Source organism: Ochotona princeps, chromosome 15 (assembly GCF_030435755.1).
Source record: "Ochotona princeps isolate mOchPri1 chromosome 15, mOchPri1.hap1, whole genome shotgun sequence".
Lineage (NCBI taxonomy): Eukaryota > Metazoa > Chordata > Mammalia > Lagomorpha > Ochotonidae > Ochotona > Ochotona princeps.
This window is the reverse complement of record NC_080846.1, coordinates 610,811-626,342: the sequence shown is the minus strand read 5'-3', so window position 1 is coordinate 626,342 and position 15,532 is coordinate 610,811. Positions and strand designations below refer to the sequence as shown.

Here is a 15,532-nt window from a genome sequence, read left to right as displayed (position 1 = left end):
GCCCAGGTGTGACGCCACCCGCCCCCTGGCCTTGGGCACGGCTCAGCACGGCTCCTCCTGACCCTGTCCTGTTCTCCACGGTGGCCTCAGGGCAGCCTTTCCCGGGAGGGAACAGCAGACAAAGTGTCTGCCAAACACTGGACAGAAACAACCCAGGAAGACTTTTATTTCAAGTTTCCATGGAGATATCACAAACAACGTAGACCTAAAAGAAAAAGCACTTTAAGTTTTAAAGTAAAAATGTGAGCAGGCAAAGCAATCAACACTGCCCCTGACAACCGCCCAGCTGGCCGTGCCCAGGCCTGGGGATGCAGGAATGAAATGGCCACACCATCCAAATTGTGACTTTATTTTTAATATAAAAAATGCAAATTTGGAAACCCACCCTGCTTCCCCCCCAACATAATGCTTTACCTCTTAAAAATAAAAATAAAGTACTAATTCTATATACAGCACATGTACCATACAAAAAGGTACCCCAAGTCTCTATTGCTACCAAAGTGTTTCAAATCAAAACGAGTTACAGAAAGGCCCTCGTGTAAACAGGAGTACAGGTTACAAATCAGAGCACACACAGGCCAGGTCATGTACAGCCACGCAACCAGCTTCAGTCTTCATGTGCCTGTATAAAAAGCATATTCAATATACCTTTGCAAATTTATCTTTCATTATAAAGCAAATGGATACAGTTTCTACAATAAATAATCCGGCGGGAGGCACAACTGTGGGGGGGAGCAGAGGGGGCAGGTGGGTGGAGGAGGGGGGAAGTGGAGGGGGCAGGCAGTGAGGGGGCGGCTGCCCACCCCAGGGCCCAGGCCGCACACGCCGGCGTTGCACCTCTTTGCACAAAGTACCATTCAAAATAATGTCATTTTCTTCCTAAAATACACATTTATCATTGTAAATTTACATCCCATCTTATTAAATAAGTGGTACTCTGTGTAAAGAGTAGAATTTACAAAATTACTAAACATTCAAAAGTCTTTTTTTAAAAAAGCTACAGATCAAAGCGAGCAAGGCCAGGGCACAGTCGGAAGGCAGTGCCCACGCGCGAGGCGCGGCCCAGGTGGAGCGTACAAAACTTGGAACCAAAACCTCCCCCCTCCCCGGGGAAAAAGAATTAAAGAACTATGACTAAAAATCAGAATAAGTTAAGTTTTGAACAATATACAAGTATGTACAGCATATGAACACTATGGACAGGGCCCGCGGCCGGCACGGGCGGGCAGCTCAGTCAATGTCGCTGAGGTCGCTGGCCGCCTCCCCGTGCACGCGGCTCAGGTGGTTCATGGCCCGGTCAAAGGCAACACGGACAGCCTTGCGAATGCTCGAGTTCCGCCCTTCCATCATCTTGAGCTTATCGATGGTCTCGTCGATCCCGAGCGGAACCATTTTGGATTTCGGAAGCCACTGCCTGTTTCAAAGGAGGAAGGACAGAGCTCCTAAGGGAGGCTGCCCGGCACCTCCCGCTGCCACGTGCCCCTCACCCTCCTCAGCAGCCCGGCCACGAGACGGCCAAAGCTGCGGGGCATGGCACTGGGGCCTCAAAGCCCAGAGTCCCTGGGTGGGGCTCTCAGCATCACACCTCAGAGGTGCCAGGACCCGAGGGGCAGGGCACCTTCATGGGCCAAAGAGCCTCAGAACCCAGCATTGTAACCTGGACAGAGACAGGAAGGACCCGCACAGAACACAACCAGTGGTGGGCAACCAGATCTCCGAACTCCACCCAATCGGGAACTCAGGCAGCACTAGCTCTGCCCACTGCAGTGTGCCCACAGGGACCGACTCCAGTGCGGGCTGTGCCCACGGGGACCGACCCCACTGCGGGCTGCGCCCACAGAGACTGACCTGACCCCCAGCGCGGGCTGTGCCCACGGGGACCGACCCCAGTGCGTGCTATGCCCACAGACTGACCTGACCCCCAGTGTGGGCTGTGCCCACGGGGACCAACCCCAGTACGGGCTGTGCCCACAGAGACTGACCCCCAGTGCGTGCTGTGCCCACAGAGACTGACCTGACCCCCAGCGCGGGCTGTGCCCACGGGGACCGACTCCAGTGCAGGTTGTGCCCACAGAGACTGACCTGACCCCCAGTGCGGGCTGTGCCCACGGGGACCGACCCCAGTGCGGGCTGTGCCCACAGACTGACCTAACCCCCAGTGCGGGCTGTGCCCACGGGGACCAACCCCAGTGCGGGTTGTGCCCACAGACTGACCTGACCCCCAGTGCGGGCTGCGCCCATGGGGACCGACCCCAGTGCGGGCTGTGCCCACAGACTGACCTAACCCCCAGTGCGGGCTGCGCCCACGGGGACCGACCCCAGTGCAGGCTGTGCCCACAGAGACTCACCTGACCCCCAGTGCGGGCTGCGCCCACGGGGACCGACCCCAGTGCATGCTGTGCCCACAGAGACTGACCCCACTGCAGGCTGTGCCCACAGAGACTGACCTGACCCCTAGTGCGGGCTGCGCCCACGGGGACCGACCCCAGTGCAGGCTGTGCCCACAGAGACTGACCCCACTGCAGGCTGTGCCCACAGAGACTGACCTGACCCCCAGTGCGTGCTGCGCCCACGGGGACCGACCTCAGGGCAGGCTGTGCCCACAGAGACTGACCCCCACTGTGGGCTGAGCCCACGGGGACCGACCCCAGTGCAGGCTGTGCCCACGGGGACTGATGCCCAATGCAAGCTGTGCCCACAGAAGCCTCCACTCACCAGCTCCTCTTATTATCAAAGAACAGAACCAGAAACAGCTTCTCGTCCGACTTGGTCTGCATGTGTTCTCCGATCTTCAGCACGTCCAGGGGGGGCGCTGGGATGGTGACGCCATTGTGGTGGCCAGGCACACGTGGCATCTTGGGGTCAATTATCTGCCAAGACAGAGAGCCCACTCACACCGGAGCACCTGCAGCCACACCCCTGGCTCAGCTGCCTGCCAGGACAGGCCCGGCAGGGATCCTCCCGCCCAGGGACTCACCAGGGCCGGGTAGGAGGGGTAGCCGCTGCACTTGGCCCACACCACCTTCAGAGGCTCCAGGACGGAGGCTGCAGCCTCAGTGGAAATCCACATGCTGTTCTGACCCACTTCTGGGGAGAGAAGGAGCGCTGTGAGCCCGGGGGGCACGAGCACCCGAGGACCCCGCAGCCCTCCCTCAGGCCTGTCTGCCTCAAGCAGCCCCACTCTCACTCAAGCACCCTATTGCCAAGGCTCTCAACACCACACCCCTCCCTCCCAACCTACTGCAAGGTCATGGCACAGAACTTGACGCCCAAGTTCTGGCCCCCTATGCCACTGCCAGCGGGATCTCATCCCACCCCCTCCCCAGCCCAGGAACTCAATGGCCCCAGCGGTGTGTGACGGGAGCCCTGGGGCTGAGAGCCCCCTCCCTAGCCCAGCAGCTCAATGGCCTCAGCGGTGTGTGACGGGAGCCCTGGGGCTGAGAGCCCCCTCCCCGCCCCCCCCCAAGGCCCCAGCGACTCACCGGCCGCGATCCTGGCTGCCTTGGCATAGTTGCCGTTCTTGATGCACGAGATGAGCTCACTGCGGTCCTCCAGCGTGTGCCTCCGCACCAGGGCAGGCTTGCCGCGCCCGCACTTGGGCACACTGAAGCTTCAGGGGGGAAAGCAAGGTCAGGACAAGGCCCACCCTCTGGGCCATCCTCGGCCCACGCTCTGGCCAGACCACACGCTGAGCAGAGCCTGCAGGCCAAGGCCATGCAGGGACAGGGGCACGGAAGTGGTGGGCAGACTGAACTGTGGCAGTGCAGCCTCAAACGGCCACAAAGCACGACACTACGGAGCAAGAAAGACACACACGCCCCGCCAGCGACTGAGCACCCACCTGGACTCGCAGAGCGGGCTGCTGCCGGAGGAGATGCTGGACTCAGAGGCACAGCGCCGCCGGGGAGCGGCTTTCTTGCCTGGCTCCTGCTCACTCCTGGAGCCCCCAAAGCCATTGGTGAGACCTGGAAACACACGAGCAAGACCGTGTCAGCCCCCACGTTCCTGCCCAGGCAGTGAGCCCCTCCGAGGTGCCCCCAACGGAGGAGGGGCTCCGCTCACCCCCACGGCGCACTCCCTCCCCTAGCCCTGGGAACACAGGAGCCCTCGCCCAATCACACGGACACTACGGCGCAAGTCTGCCAAGGGACCCCCTCCACAAAGCAGAACTCCCAACTCATAAGTTGGGCCACCACAGTAACAAAGCAACGCCCAAAATGAATCGCCTTTAGAACACCCTGCTTCAAGCTGCTCACAAGGACCTGTCTGTCCGCCCACCCCAAAACTACCGGCACCACAACCCACGGAGTGTGTGCGCCCCTGGGGGAGTCCAGCCGCATGGGGGAGGCAGGCCGGCTCTCTCACCGGACAGATCCCGACACAATCCTGTGTCATCTCCCTGTCAACCAAGAGAACACAGACCTCCCGGCTTTCCTGGCTCAGGCTCCTCAGGGTGGCACCTGGGCGGGGCCCCTCCGTGGGTGGGCACAACTCACTGCCTATGCTGGGCCAGGGTCCAGCATCTGCCCAGAACAGGCAGGGCACCCAACGCCCCACCAGACTTCCACCCACTCAGTGCAGCTCCTGGATGAGGCCAGGGACGGGGGTGGCGGGCTCGGGGGCCACAGCAGGCCACAGGAAGGGTCAGTGCAGCTCCAAATGGCCCAGTTTGGGTGGAGAGCCGCGGCCCTGGCAGGGGTCTGCTGACAAGGCGAAAGCCCTGGAGTGAGCTGGCCACTACAGGACACCCCGGGTGTTCACACCCATCTAGGACCAAGTACCCTTCATGCAGGGCTCCTGGCCAGAGGCCCCAGCCCGACCTCTGGCCTGCACTGGACACCAACCCGGGCCAAGCAGATGGCAGGCGACAAGGTTACAAGTCATCTCCCTCCACATGTGTGCCAAGAAGAAACAAGCGGCTGAACCATTGCCAGCCCAGCCCACAGCAACAGCTGTGAGTGCACCCTGTCAGGACAGGGACCATGAGGCCAGGCCCCCAACTCCGCACGGCTCCCCCTCCTCAGAAAAGGCACACCAGAGACAGTCGCTGACAGCACCACAGGACATACATGACGATGTCACCGAGCACCACGACACAGGACCTGGAGGCGCCCTGCCCACCAGGATGCCTGACAGAGAGGGCCTGGGGCCTCCTACAGCAAGGGCACCCGGAGGCGAGGCCCAGCCAATGGCCAGCTCTGCAAGGTGGCCATCCAGGGGACAGCAGCAGCCGACACCGGACAGGGAAATGAACTGGGAAGGTCCTGCAGCAGGAGGAGGAGACAAGGACGGCCCACCATGTGGCTTCTCTCGGGCCTCTGGGGAGGAGAGCCAGGAGTGGGTGCCCAGGGCACACCCACAGCTCCAGTCACACACACGGGCAGCAGGCGAGCAGTCTCCTGCCAAGAGCCGATGCCCTATGCTGGGAGCTCGCACAGAATCAGGCACAAAGGGGCTACCTCTGAGGGTAGCCAGCCCCCGCTGCTTGGGCCAGCTGAGATGCCAGCCTGAATTGCAGGGCACAGCAGTGGGCTGCGAACCCTCCCTGCTGGGCTTGGGGCCGTCAGGACACACCTGCAGGTGCACCTCAAACCTGTCACCTGGACCTCTTTTGAGAAACCAGATTCTTTGAGGTGTGTCAAGCCCAGGCCCCTACCTGCTCAGGGCCGGCGGGGGGGAGGGGAGGGCACCAACACGGCAACGCCCACCAGGCACAGCCACACTGTCACTGACAACCACCACAATGACTGCACTAAGGGTACCCTTGGCTGCCCTGCAACAGAAAGTGCACTGAGATGCAGCCTGCCCCACTGCAGGAGGGGCACCAGACCACGACCACCAGGGATGGCGGTCAGCCTGCCCGACAGCCCACCGGAACCAACAGGACACGACCACCAGGGATGGCGGAACCAACAGGAGCAAGCAAGGAAGAGTCGCCAAGGCAGAACTGGGCAGAAGACCAGAGACTGGCAAGATGGCAACAGGCGAGCAAGGCAGAGACCACACAGGTCCTTCTCTGAACACACAGGCAAGTTCCTTCCGAGGCCACCCTACTGCCATGACCAGAGCCTTGGTCCCCACAGGCCACTGGGGCACTCAGGACAGGCTCGGGACAGTTGGGTAACGGCTGGGGAGGCTGACCTGGCATCCTTCACTGCTCTCCTCATGGCTCAGGGCAGGCAGCAGAGCTGGGGTGCGTCCCACTGCCTGCTCCAACTTACAGGGTGGGGTCGGGGTGGGAGCGGTTTTACTCTCTAGGGCTCGGGTTCCAGTATGACCCATGAGAACCCTGTGCTCCCAATGGCCACTGCAAAGCCAAGAAAGCAACCAGGACCCAGACAGGGGTCACCCAGCTCGTGAGCAGAGCGAGGAGCCAGCAGGAAGCCAAGCTATCCCCAGGTCTGGCCCAAAAGGAGGGAAGCCTGAGCAACGCCCCGCCGGCGGGTACAGGGACCATCTTGAAGGCAGATGCACGTGGCGCCTATGGCCAGCAGAAGGAAGCTAGCAGACGGAGAGCTCCGGGGTCTCAGACACTCAGAGCGCAGCCCCCACGGCCACACAGTGAGCCACAGGCACGAGGCGGGGAGGCAGGCCACGGGTAGACAGCCCAAGGACGAGGGAAGCACTTGTCAGTCTAACCAGAAAGCTCACAGTGCACTGCCCAACTCCAGAGTGCGCCCTAGGAGCCGAGAGCACACAGGCACCTCTTCCTGACGCACGTGCTCAGAGTGCGAACAGCACAGTGCAGCCAGAGCACAGGTGCCATGCTAGCGAGCGAATGCGCCCTCAGAACACCCCGCCCTGCCCTGGCGGCCCTCGGGCCCAAGGCGCTGAGACCCCCCACGTGGGGACGAGAGCCAAGGAAATCAACTACCACCCTCGAAGAAGAACACGAAGATCCCTCAGTGAGGGTCAAAGGGCACAGCATCCTTCCAGAAACACACACGGCTGATCAGACCAGCTGGGCCCAAGGCCACCGGAAACACACCAGCACACCCTCGGCTGTGGGGAGCAGGGATGTGCAGCAAGGTCACCAGGCTGGGAGGACCTGTCAGCGGGAGGGGAGCTCAGTGCCTCACCCAGCAGCCGTGCACTAGGGTCCCTAAACCCACCCTGCACTCCGTGACCACAGCTCCATGCTCTGTGACTGGTGAGTGGCACCAGGGCCTGGCACCCCAATCTCTGACCCACTGCCAGCGAGCGCTCCCTCAGCTACCCTGCAACAAGTGCTGGGCTCTCTGGCCGGATCTAAGAGCGGCTGAAGGATGGTGGGAAGATCCCAGGGCTGGCCATCTCCCCGATGCCTGCTCCAGGCAGCCCCAGGACTGCCAAACGCCACCACGGCATCCTGGCGCCCATCACCAGCCTGATCAGAAACAGGACCCTGTGCGACGGTGTGTGCAGAATGTGCTGGCACGCACATCCGGTCTGAAGGAAGGACCTCCAACATTCACGCAGACCCTACCACTTCCCACGAAGAACCTCACGCGGGCACCGCGCAGTAGGCAGGCAGACCGGAGGCGGCGCCAGGCCCTCCCGCCAGGACAGCCTGCGGCGCCAGGCAAGGCAGGGGTCAAGAGGCCAGCTGCATTCCCTCCTATCGCCACGTGTCCAGGTAGGACAGAGAGGCCAGCCACAGGACGCACCGCAGCCAACCACGCACCCTGCACGGGAGCTCAGCAAAGAGCGCTCCTGAGCGTTCCCTGGGCACAAGGACTCGCCACACAGACGCACTCTCGAGTGCCGCGGTGCGGTGTGCTGCCGACAACAAGGCCTGGGGGGCTCGCAGGGCCCGCAGGGAGAGGAGCGGGAGAAGAGCGGCGCGGAGCCGGCGGCACTCACCCGCATCCAGACGTTTCCCCGGGGACTCCTCCTCCGCCTCGGAGTCTCCGCAGGTGCTCCGCGACCTTTTTCTTGGCTGCAGAAGAGTCTCCAACCTCGGAAGGACTACAGACAAAAAGGTTTTGGTCCCTAGCTGAGGAGAAGCTGGCTGGGTCTCAGTGGTCTTGGCAGACTTTGGGGGGCTTACACTTTTCGATTTGCAGAAGACAAGAGAGGTGCGTCTGTTTACATCGCTTGCTGGCTCCGCCACCGCGGAGGCCGCCGCCGCCGGCACATCGCCGCTACTGGCGAGGCTGGGCTCTGGAGGGTGTCCGCTCGCCAGTGGGCTCTGAGTGCGAGTGCTATGTGAGGCATTATGGAATGTGACTCTTTTGAATGGTTTACTCTGCTCTGGGCTCAGCTCTACTGGTCTGAGGGCTGGTGGTTCTGAGTTAGTCTCCGGGTTTGAAGGAAGAGGTAATGCATCGGACGGTTCAAGTTTAGGGGGAGATTTATCTCCTGAAAAAATTATAAATAAAGTGATTTTTGAAAACTGAAGATTATAAAATCTATCATAAAACTTACTACAAAAGTGAAGTCCATCAAGACACGACTTGAGTCAGGACACAAAGCATCACACAGAACCGTCTGACGGGCAGCAGGCGGCCTGGGGGCCACGGTCATGCCGCGCGTGTGTCCGAGGCGCGGAGTGCCACCCCAGGCCCAGTGCCAACCGTGACACGTCATCTCGTGCACACCAACATCCGAGCAGCACGCACGCTCACAGCCTCCACCCTCAGCAGCTCACTTACCTGGAGCAAGAAAGGCATTCCACACAACTACGGGGACCTCAGCCGGGCCTTGCCCTGCACGCCCCCTGCCCTCAGCTCCTGACCAGGCTCCCCAGGCATCTACGTGACCACCTGACCACCTCAGAAAGGCTTGGAAAGCAACCAGCCGCAGACGTGATGCGCGCCAGCACCAGGCTGCAGCGCGTGCAACTCTGTGCACTGTGCCCGAGGACAGCCACAGCCGGCCCCGCCACACTAGCCGTGTCCCTAACACCAGTGCCTGTGGCTACGGGCAGACTGGCAGGAAGCAGCAGGAGGGACACTCGCTGCACGCTCGCACCGAGCACACTTCCAGGGAATCTCTACGGTGACCCCGGCCTCACTCAGCAAACACCTCGGGCACAAAGCAGCTCCCTGCCTCCCCCACCCTACCCCACCAGGCAGGCCGCCACAGCATGGCTCCAGGCTCCAAGGACCATGCCCCACCGCAGCTGGGCACTGTCACGGGGGGCAGTGTGGCCTCTGTGAACTCAGCTCCAGCAGGCCCGGAGGCCGTGGCACAGACGCCTGAATCACATCCACAGGCCAAGCAGAAACTACTGTCTACACCGCACACAGGTCCCTGGCCAGAGAGGCCCTACAGCCTCTGGCAGGCCTGGGACGAGCAGGGTCAGGACCCTGAAGGCCTCTGCAGGCCCCGGTCAGCCACTGTGCATGCAGCCGCAGCAGCCAGGGCAGGTGCTAAGAGGGCCTCCTGCAGCCCAGAGCTTGTGCGCATGCCCTCCCCAGCTCCCAGCCCCTGCCGGCCCCGCAGGCTGAAGAGTCCTTCGCCTCCCATCTCCCTAGAGCCACCCACCCAGCTGGCTCAGCCCTCAGCACTTCAGGAGACATCCCTGTCCGAGGGGCTGTGTCCCCAGACACCAGCCTCAGGCCCCACGCTGCTCGCCCACTCTGCCTTGCCAGGGGCTGTGAGGAGTGAGCCCCAGAACGTCACTACAGAACAGGCATGGCCAGGCCTTTAGCAGACAAGTAGGGGAAGGCTTGTACTTGTGGCCACAGAGAAAGCCGGGGCCTGGGGGGCCTCTGCTGTGGCATCGCCAGTTAGGCTGCCAGAGGCGGTGCCAGCACCCACAGGAGCACTGGCCCCAATCCTGGGTGCTCCCTGCTAATTAATGACCTGGGAAAGCCATGGAAGGTGGCCCAAGTGCTTGAGTCCCTGCACCCATGTGAAGGACCCAGATCAAACTCCTGACTCAGGGCCCAGCACAGTAGCCTAGTGGCTAAAGTCCTCGCCTTGCAAACAACAGGCACCAATTCATATCCCGACTGCTCCACTTGCAATAAAGCTCCCTGCTTGTGGCCTGGGAAAGCAGCAGAAAATGGCTTAAGGCCTTGGAACCCTGCACCCGCGTGGGAGACCCAGAAAAAGCTCCTGGCTTCGGTTCAGCTTATCTCTGGCCATTGCAGCCACTTGAGGGAGTGAACCAGTGGATGGAATATCTTCCTCTCTGTGTCTCCTTCTCTGTAAAATCTCACTTTGCAACAAAACTAAATCTTTAAAAAAAAAAAAAAAAAAAAAAAAAAACAACCTCCTGGCTCCTATCTTTGGCCTAATGCAGTCCTGGTCCTTGCAGCCATTTGGGAAATGACCCAACAAATAGAAAACCAATAGCCTGACTGATCAATTGCTCGCGCTCTCTCTCTCGCTCGCTCTCTCTCACTCGCTCAGCGTAACTGCATGTATGTACATGTGTGTGCAACTCTGCTTTTCAAATAAATCTAAAATCAGCAGGATCCTGAACTTGCACTCACGGGAACTTACCACAGCTACAAGGCAGCACCAGTCTCCTCAGGCCCCTCGACCAAGGTCACACAACACATATACGACCCACGGGCAGGGTGGCACAGCCCTGCCAACCACTCTTCCCTTGGGAGTCCTGCCTGCCCGCACGTCCTGTGCCAGGCCTCAGAAGGGAAACCCTCACACATGACAGTGCACAGAGCTCTAAGCATCAGACCCTGGCAGGAAGGCACCCCGTGGGGCTCAGGACAGCATGGCAAGGGGACTTGGGCTGGTCCCACCTGGCACCTCCTGCTGCTCCGAGCCCCCACAGCTGAGGTGCACCCCGGCCTCAGGTGCCGTACAACACCACAGGCGCTGCTTGAACAGCGTGCACCCAACGATGCCACATGAGCTAGGTGGCACCCTACGGCACTGCCTCAAGGCCCAGCGAGTGCGGGCTCCGCACCCAGCCAGTGAGCCCAGGCCCAAGCGGGGCTCTCTAGAGGCCTCTCTCTCTGCCCTCCTCAGCTCAGCTCACCTCACGGGGACTGAGGCTCTCTGCTCCGCCCCTTCCCCTCAGGCCCAGACACAGCAGACAGCCCCAAGGAATGGGGTGCATGGGGAGCCACACTTGGAGGGGCGGTGCTGAGCTCTCTCCAAGGCCCTCAGACAGAAGAGCGACCAGAGCACCCCGACTCTGTGCTCCCGGGGCGGCCACCGAGACTGGGGCCTGAGCTTCTGACAAGCACCCACAGGATGAGACTGGTCAGCCACTGGCACACCCGGGGACCCAAGAACTCCTCCAAGGAGGGAGGTGGCAGAACAGAACAGGACTCCAAGATGGGGTGGACACCCTCAGAGTGAACTCCAGGAAGGAATGTCCATCTGACAGCATGGCATGTGCTGTGGCGAACAGAGTCTGCCCCAGAGCAGATCGCCCAGCCTTTCCACACCAGACCAGAGCCAGGCTCTCGTCCTCCAGTGACAGTGAGCACAACAAGACAGCTGTGCTGTAGGTTCAGGAGGCCGGCGCGTCCGGCAGGCCTCGTCTCCTCTGGCTGCCTAACGCCACAGAACGCAGCAGGGAGCGCTGACCACGCCCACAGTGCACCGCGGCAATGGCCACGGGCAGCACTATGCCCTGCTGGCATCACTCCTAGAGGCAAACTGCACAGCGACTGCCCACCTCGGCTTGACACAGCTGTTCTCACTAGGAAACACCGGGAAGCCAGTGGCAGCAGCACGGCCGGGCCAGGGCCCCACCTGACTACGAGGGGCTGGCAATGCTTAGGGAAGGGGCAGCAGCCTGCCTCCCAGGTCCACGCTCTCCTCAATGGAGTCTGACCTCATGCTGTGGCACGCTAGACACACGGCCCACCTGCTCCATCCCTAACGACAACCCCGCTGCTCGGCTCCTCACCGGCCGCCACCACGGCCTCGGCCGGGGCCCAGGCGTGCCACCTCCCACCTGAGACGGAGTGTCTGAGACTCTCAATCAATTCACAGAAACACCACTACCAGCTCTCCTACGAGGCAGCACAGGCCAGCTGACATCCCCAGTCAGCAGCCAAACAGCACGGACCGTTCGGATCTGCAGCGTCTTTGCAAGAGGAAACCTGCAACTGCAGGGAAGACCATGTGGCCGAGGGCCATGCAGCATCGCAGCCACCCCTACCCCGGGCTCACCTTCGTCCCCTGGCTCCTGCCCTGGGCCAGCGGTGTCCTCTTCCGGGCCTCCAGGCCCTGGCCCCGGCGCAGGGGGCTCGCTGGGCTGCTGACTGAGCTTGTTTCGAAGGAGCGCAATCTCTCTTTTCAGTAGCTTTGCCCGTTTACTCCGTGAGCCGCTGGACTTCATAGCACAAGTGAGGTCAAGTTTTTCCAGCAGCTCCCTCAGCTGCTCCTCCAGGCCCATGTGGGCCCTATTGGCCGGGTCCAGCAACCTGTCCACTGAGCCAAAAGACACACCAATCAGTCATCAGATGTTGCACCCCAGAACCTGTCTCTGGGCCCAGCCACCTCCGAATTCGCAGCGACAGACATAATCTTCCAGCTGCTGGTCTACACCCAGACGCCAGCAGTCAGGACTGGCTGCCAGTGCCCTGGAACTCTGTCTTGGCCTCCCATGTCCTTGACCACCACCTGCAGGAGGCGGGACGGGAGGCAGAGGGCAAGGACTCCCTCGGGGATGTGGACTTCCGGCGTCCCGGTCCCGCCCCGCAACCACCCAGGAACTCTCTCAGCCAAGAACCCAAGGAGGGCCAGGCACAGGCCCTGCCCACTGCAGGCCCTCACGAGCCCCTCCCTGTGCACTGCACCGTGAGACCCAGGGCCAGGTTGCAAGAAGACCTCAGGGTGCCCCTCACAGAGACGCCACACCCACCCACACTGCCAGTCACCGGCTGGCAAGCGGCACAGCTCAGGGCTCCGGCCTAGTACTTATGCCGCCCACACTCATCCTCAGCTCGAAGGTCAAAGGTGACCACTGAAAATAGCTGCAGGAATCAAGAATCATCCTAAACCTCCAGCATATTGATGGCATCAGCATTTATACACACAAATTATTCTAAATTAGTCAGCAACAACCTAGAAGCTACTCTGCAGAGCTATGAGCAGGAGGGGCGGAGGCCCAAGCAGGGCAGGACTCGGCCTCCCAAGCCCCGGCTCCGCCAGCATCACCGGCCGATCTCTTATGGAGGGAGCGAGGCTCAGGTACCAAGAAAGAACAACCCCAGGCTTGGCCCAACGCCAGCACATCACACACAACCTCATGGTAAGCCCGGAGCAGCCCCACACCAGCCACAGGACTTGCAGTCCTGCCTCCCACTGCACAGCAGACCGCAGCACCTTCCTGAGGGAGCCACTCAGCGAGAGGCATGGGCTTATTAGAAAACCCCCAGGACTCGTCATCTCTGGTCTTCTCCGGAACAGACACCCCAGGTGCCCTGGAGGCCCCAGCCTCAGGTGTCGTGGCACGCTCAACGCACTGGGCAGAGCCCAGGGACCCAGGGCGCTCCAGGCTGCCCACGAGCACCCAGCATCTGTCACTCCCAGCACTGAGGGGAAGCAGACAGACAGCAGCCAGGAGTCCAGGCCACACACGGCTGGCCCAGGCGCCATGTGCACCAAACCCACAGGGAGGGGGGACAACACTGAGCAGAGCCGAGCATGTGGGGTGCCACAGCCCTGGCCCTCAGAGCAGGGGTTCTGCCGGGACCAGCCCGACTCCGAGCTTGAGCCCCTTCTACAACAGACAACAGCTGGGAAACGCAGACCCCAGCGCTGCTGCCCGGCAGGCTCAGTGGCATCTCGGGGCCCATGCGGCCATGAGCGGGACCCACAGCCCTGCCCTGTGCTCAGGGAAAGCAGCCCTGGAGCCCAGTGGAGGGAGGTGGAGACGGCGGGCGAGCGCACACTGCCACCTAGAGCCCAGGAGGGCCTGGCAGGGGACTCACGCCCCAGGGCCCCTTCTGAAGCACAGACACGCTACACTTCAGCCAGCTGCCAACAGGCCACCCCAAGCTGGCCGCCCTAGGCTCGGCGTGCACACCATGGACACCTGGCAGCCCGCACAGGCTTCCAGCGGGCACCCGGGCATGGCTCCGGACACGGAGCACCCAAGAGACCCTCCTCAGGCCCTGCTACACGGAGCCCGGGGTCCACTGGAGGAGGGTCCTCCCGGCTCCTCCTGCCGGTTCTTACCGTCTTCCCAGGAGAAAGGCCGCCGAGGGGCCGCCACAGGCCGCTCAGGCAGGTGCATTCCCGAGGCCTCCTCCAAGCCGATGCTGTCCACCTCACGCCGGGCCTGCCTCAGAACAGCACCTCCCTGATCACGCAGCCTCACTGCGGCTCTATAGAACACGGTGTCCTTGGCATTGTACTTCATGCAGTTATCTACAATGAGATTAAAATCCTCCTCAAACTCATGGAGGTTTTTATACCCTTGGGCTTCTAACCGCTTCCTCATTGTGGCAAAGTCCATGGGATGTTTAATGTGATCCAAATAATCTGGCACCTAATTTCAGGGAGGAAAAATAAGCATTTACAAACTAACAGAGGATTCCTTATTTTCTATTATCCTATATAATTAACAAACCCAACTTGCACCTATTATCATTCTAATAGTTCACTGTTGTGTATCACCAACAACCAACACCCACACCAGCTCACACACCACACACAGCAACACTGAGCAGTCACAGTGTCCCCACAGGCCCACGGGGACTCCCACGGGGACCCCCAACTCCACCCCTACCCAGCAGGTGCACGGCCGACAGATGGCAAGCCTGTCGAGGGCCCCGCATGCACCCAACACACTCACTGCACCTGACAAGACCTCTCCTTCCATAACTAAGCCCAGGTGAAAATCCAGAACACGCCCACCTCTCCACCAAGTCCCCTCCCCAGCTAAAGCCACGGGCACTCAGGCACTCACCTCCTTCAGACTCACAGGCTGTGCAAAAATCCTCGCAGGGTCTTTGTCCTGCAGCTGGTCCAGGACCGAGCGCAGCAGCACCGTGAGTGGGGTCAGCCGCAGCTCCAGGGCCATCTGCTCCACCTTCACCTGCAGTGACAGCACCTCCTAACACACCGTGGCCCCAAGACCCCAGGTCTCGCCTGCACACCCAGCGCTGCCCATGCCCGGGCCCAGCCCACACGCCCAGTGCCGACCATGCCCGGGCCCAGCCCACACGCCCAGGGCCACCCATGCCTGGGCCCCACCTACACACCTAGGGCCACCAATGCCCGGACCCCAGGCCTGAACACCCAGGGCCGCCCATGCCCGGACCCCAGGCCTGAACACCCAGCGCCACCCATGCCCGGACCCCACCTGTACACTCAGGTCCCCACCTGCTCACGCTTCAGCTTCTCCCGCTTGCGTAGCAGCTCAATCAGCAAGCGGGCACGCTCCAGGTCATGGCGCAGCCGCTGCCAGTACTTGAGCTTCTCTTTGGCAGCTTTCATTTCCTCATCGTTTTCTCTCTGAAAAACATCATCAAGCCTCCTGTCAGTCAAACCAAGAGGCTCCTCCCCCCCTTAAGGGGGTGCACACAGCCTCCTCCCTCACAGGCAGAGCAGCTGATGGGGCCTCTCCTCCAGTGCAACTAGACCGGGTCACCAGTCACCAGGGCGTGATGTA

The 15,532-nt window shown here is 61.3% G+C and overlaps 1 protein-coding gene across 3 annotated transcripts in view; it reads right to left on the bottom strand.

The window, feature by feature from the left end:
- Positions 1-322: 322 nt before the first annotated feature.
- The window catches only part of BRD1 (bromodomain containing 1), a 30,292-nt gene continuing 15,082 nt past the window's right edge, over positions 323-15,532 (bottom strand). Inside the window, exons 4-13 of one of the 3 annotated variants that reach the window (XM_058673282.1) lie at positions 15,244-15,375; positions 14,828-14,956; positions 14,095-14,407; positions 12,082-12,342; positions 7,843-8,340; positions 3,842-3,965; positions 3,483-3,610; positions 2,978-3,087; positions 2,716-2,870; positions 323-1,414 (exon numbers count right to left, since the gene is read on the bottom strand). In XM_058673282.1, coding sequence (XP_058529265.1) covers positions 1,231-1,414; positions 2,716-2,870; positions 2,978-3,087; positions 3,483-3,610; positions 3,842-3,965; positions 7,843-8,340; positions 12,082-12,342; positions 14,095-14,407; positions 14,828-14,956; positions 15,244-15,375 — 2,034 coding nt within the window. In that variant the 3' untranslated portion in view covers positions 323-1,230. Of the gene's footprint in view, positions 1,415-2,715; positions 2,871-2,977; positions 3,088-3,482; positions 3,611-3,841; positions 3,966-7,842; positions 8,341-12,081; positions 12,343-14,094; positions 14,408-14,827; positions 14,957-15,243; positions 15,376-15,532 lie in introns of those variants that run through there. The other 2 variants (XM_058673283.1, XM_058673284.1) reach the window with 2 other exon arrangements.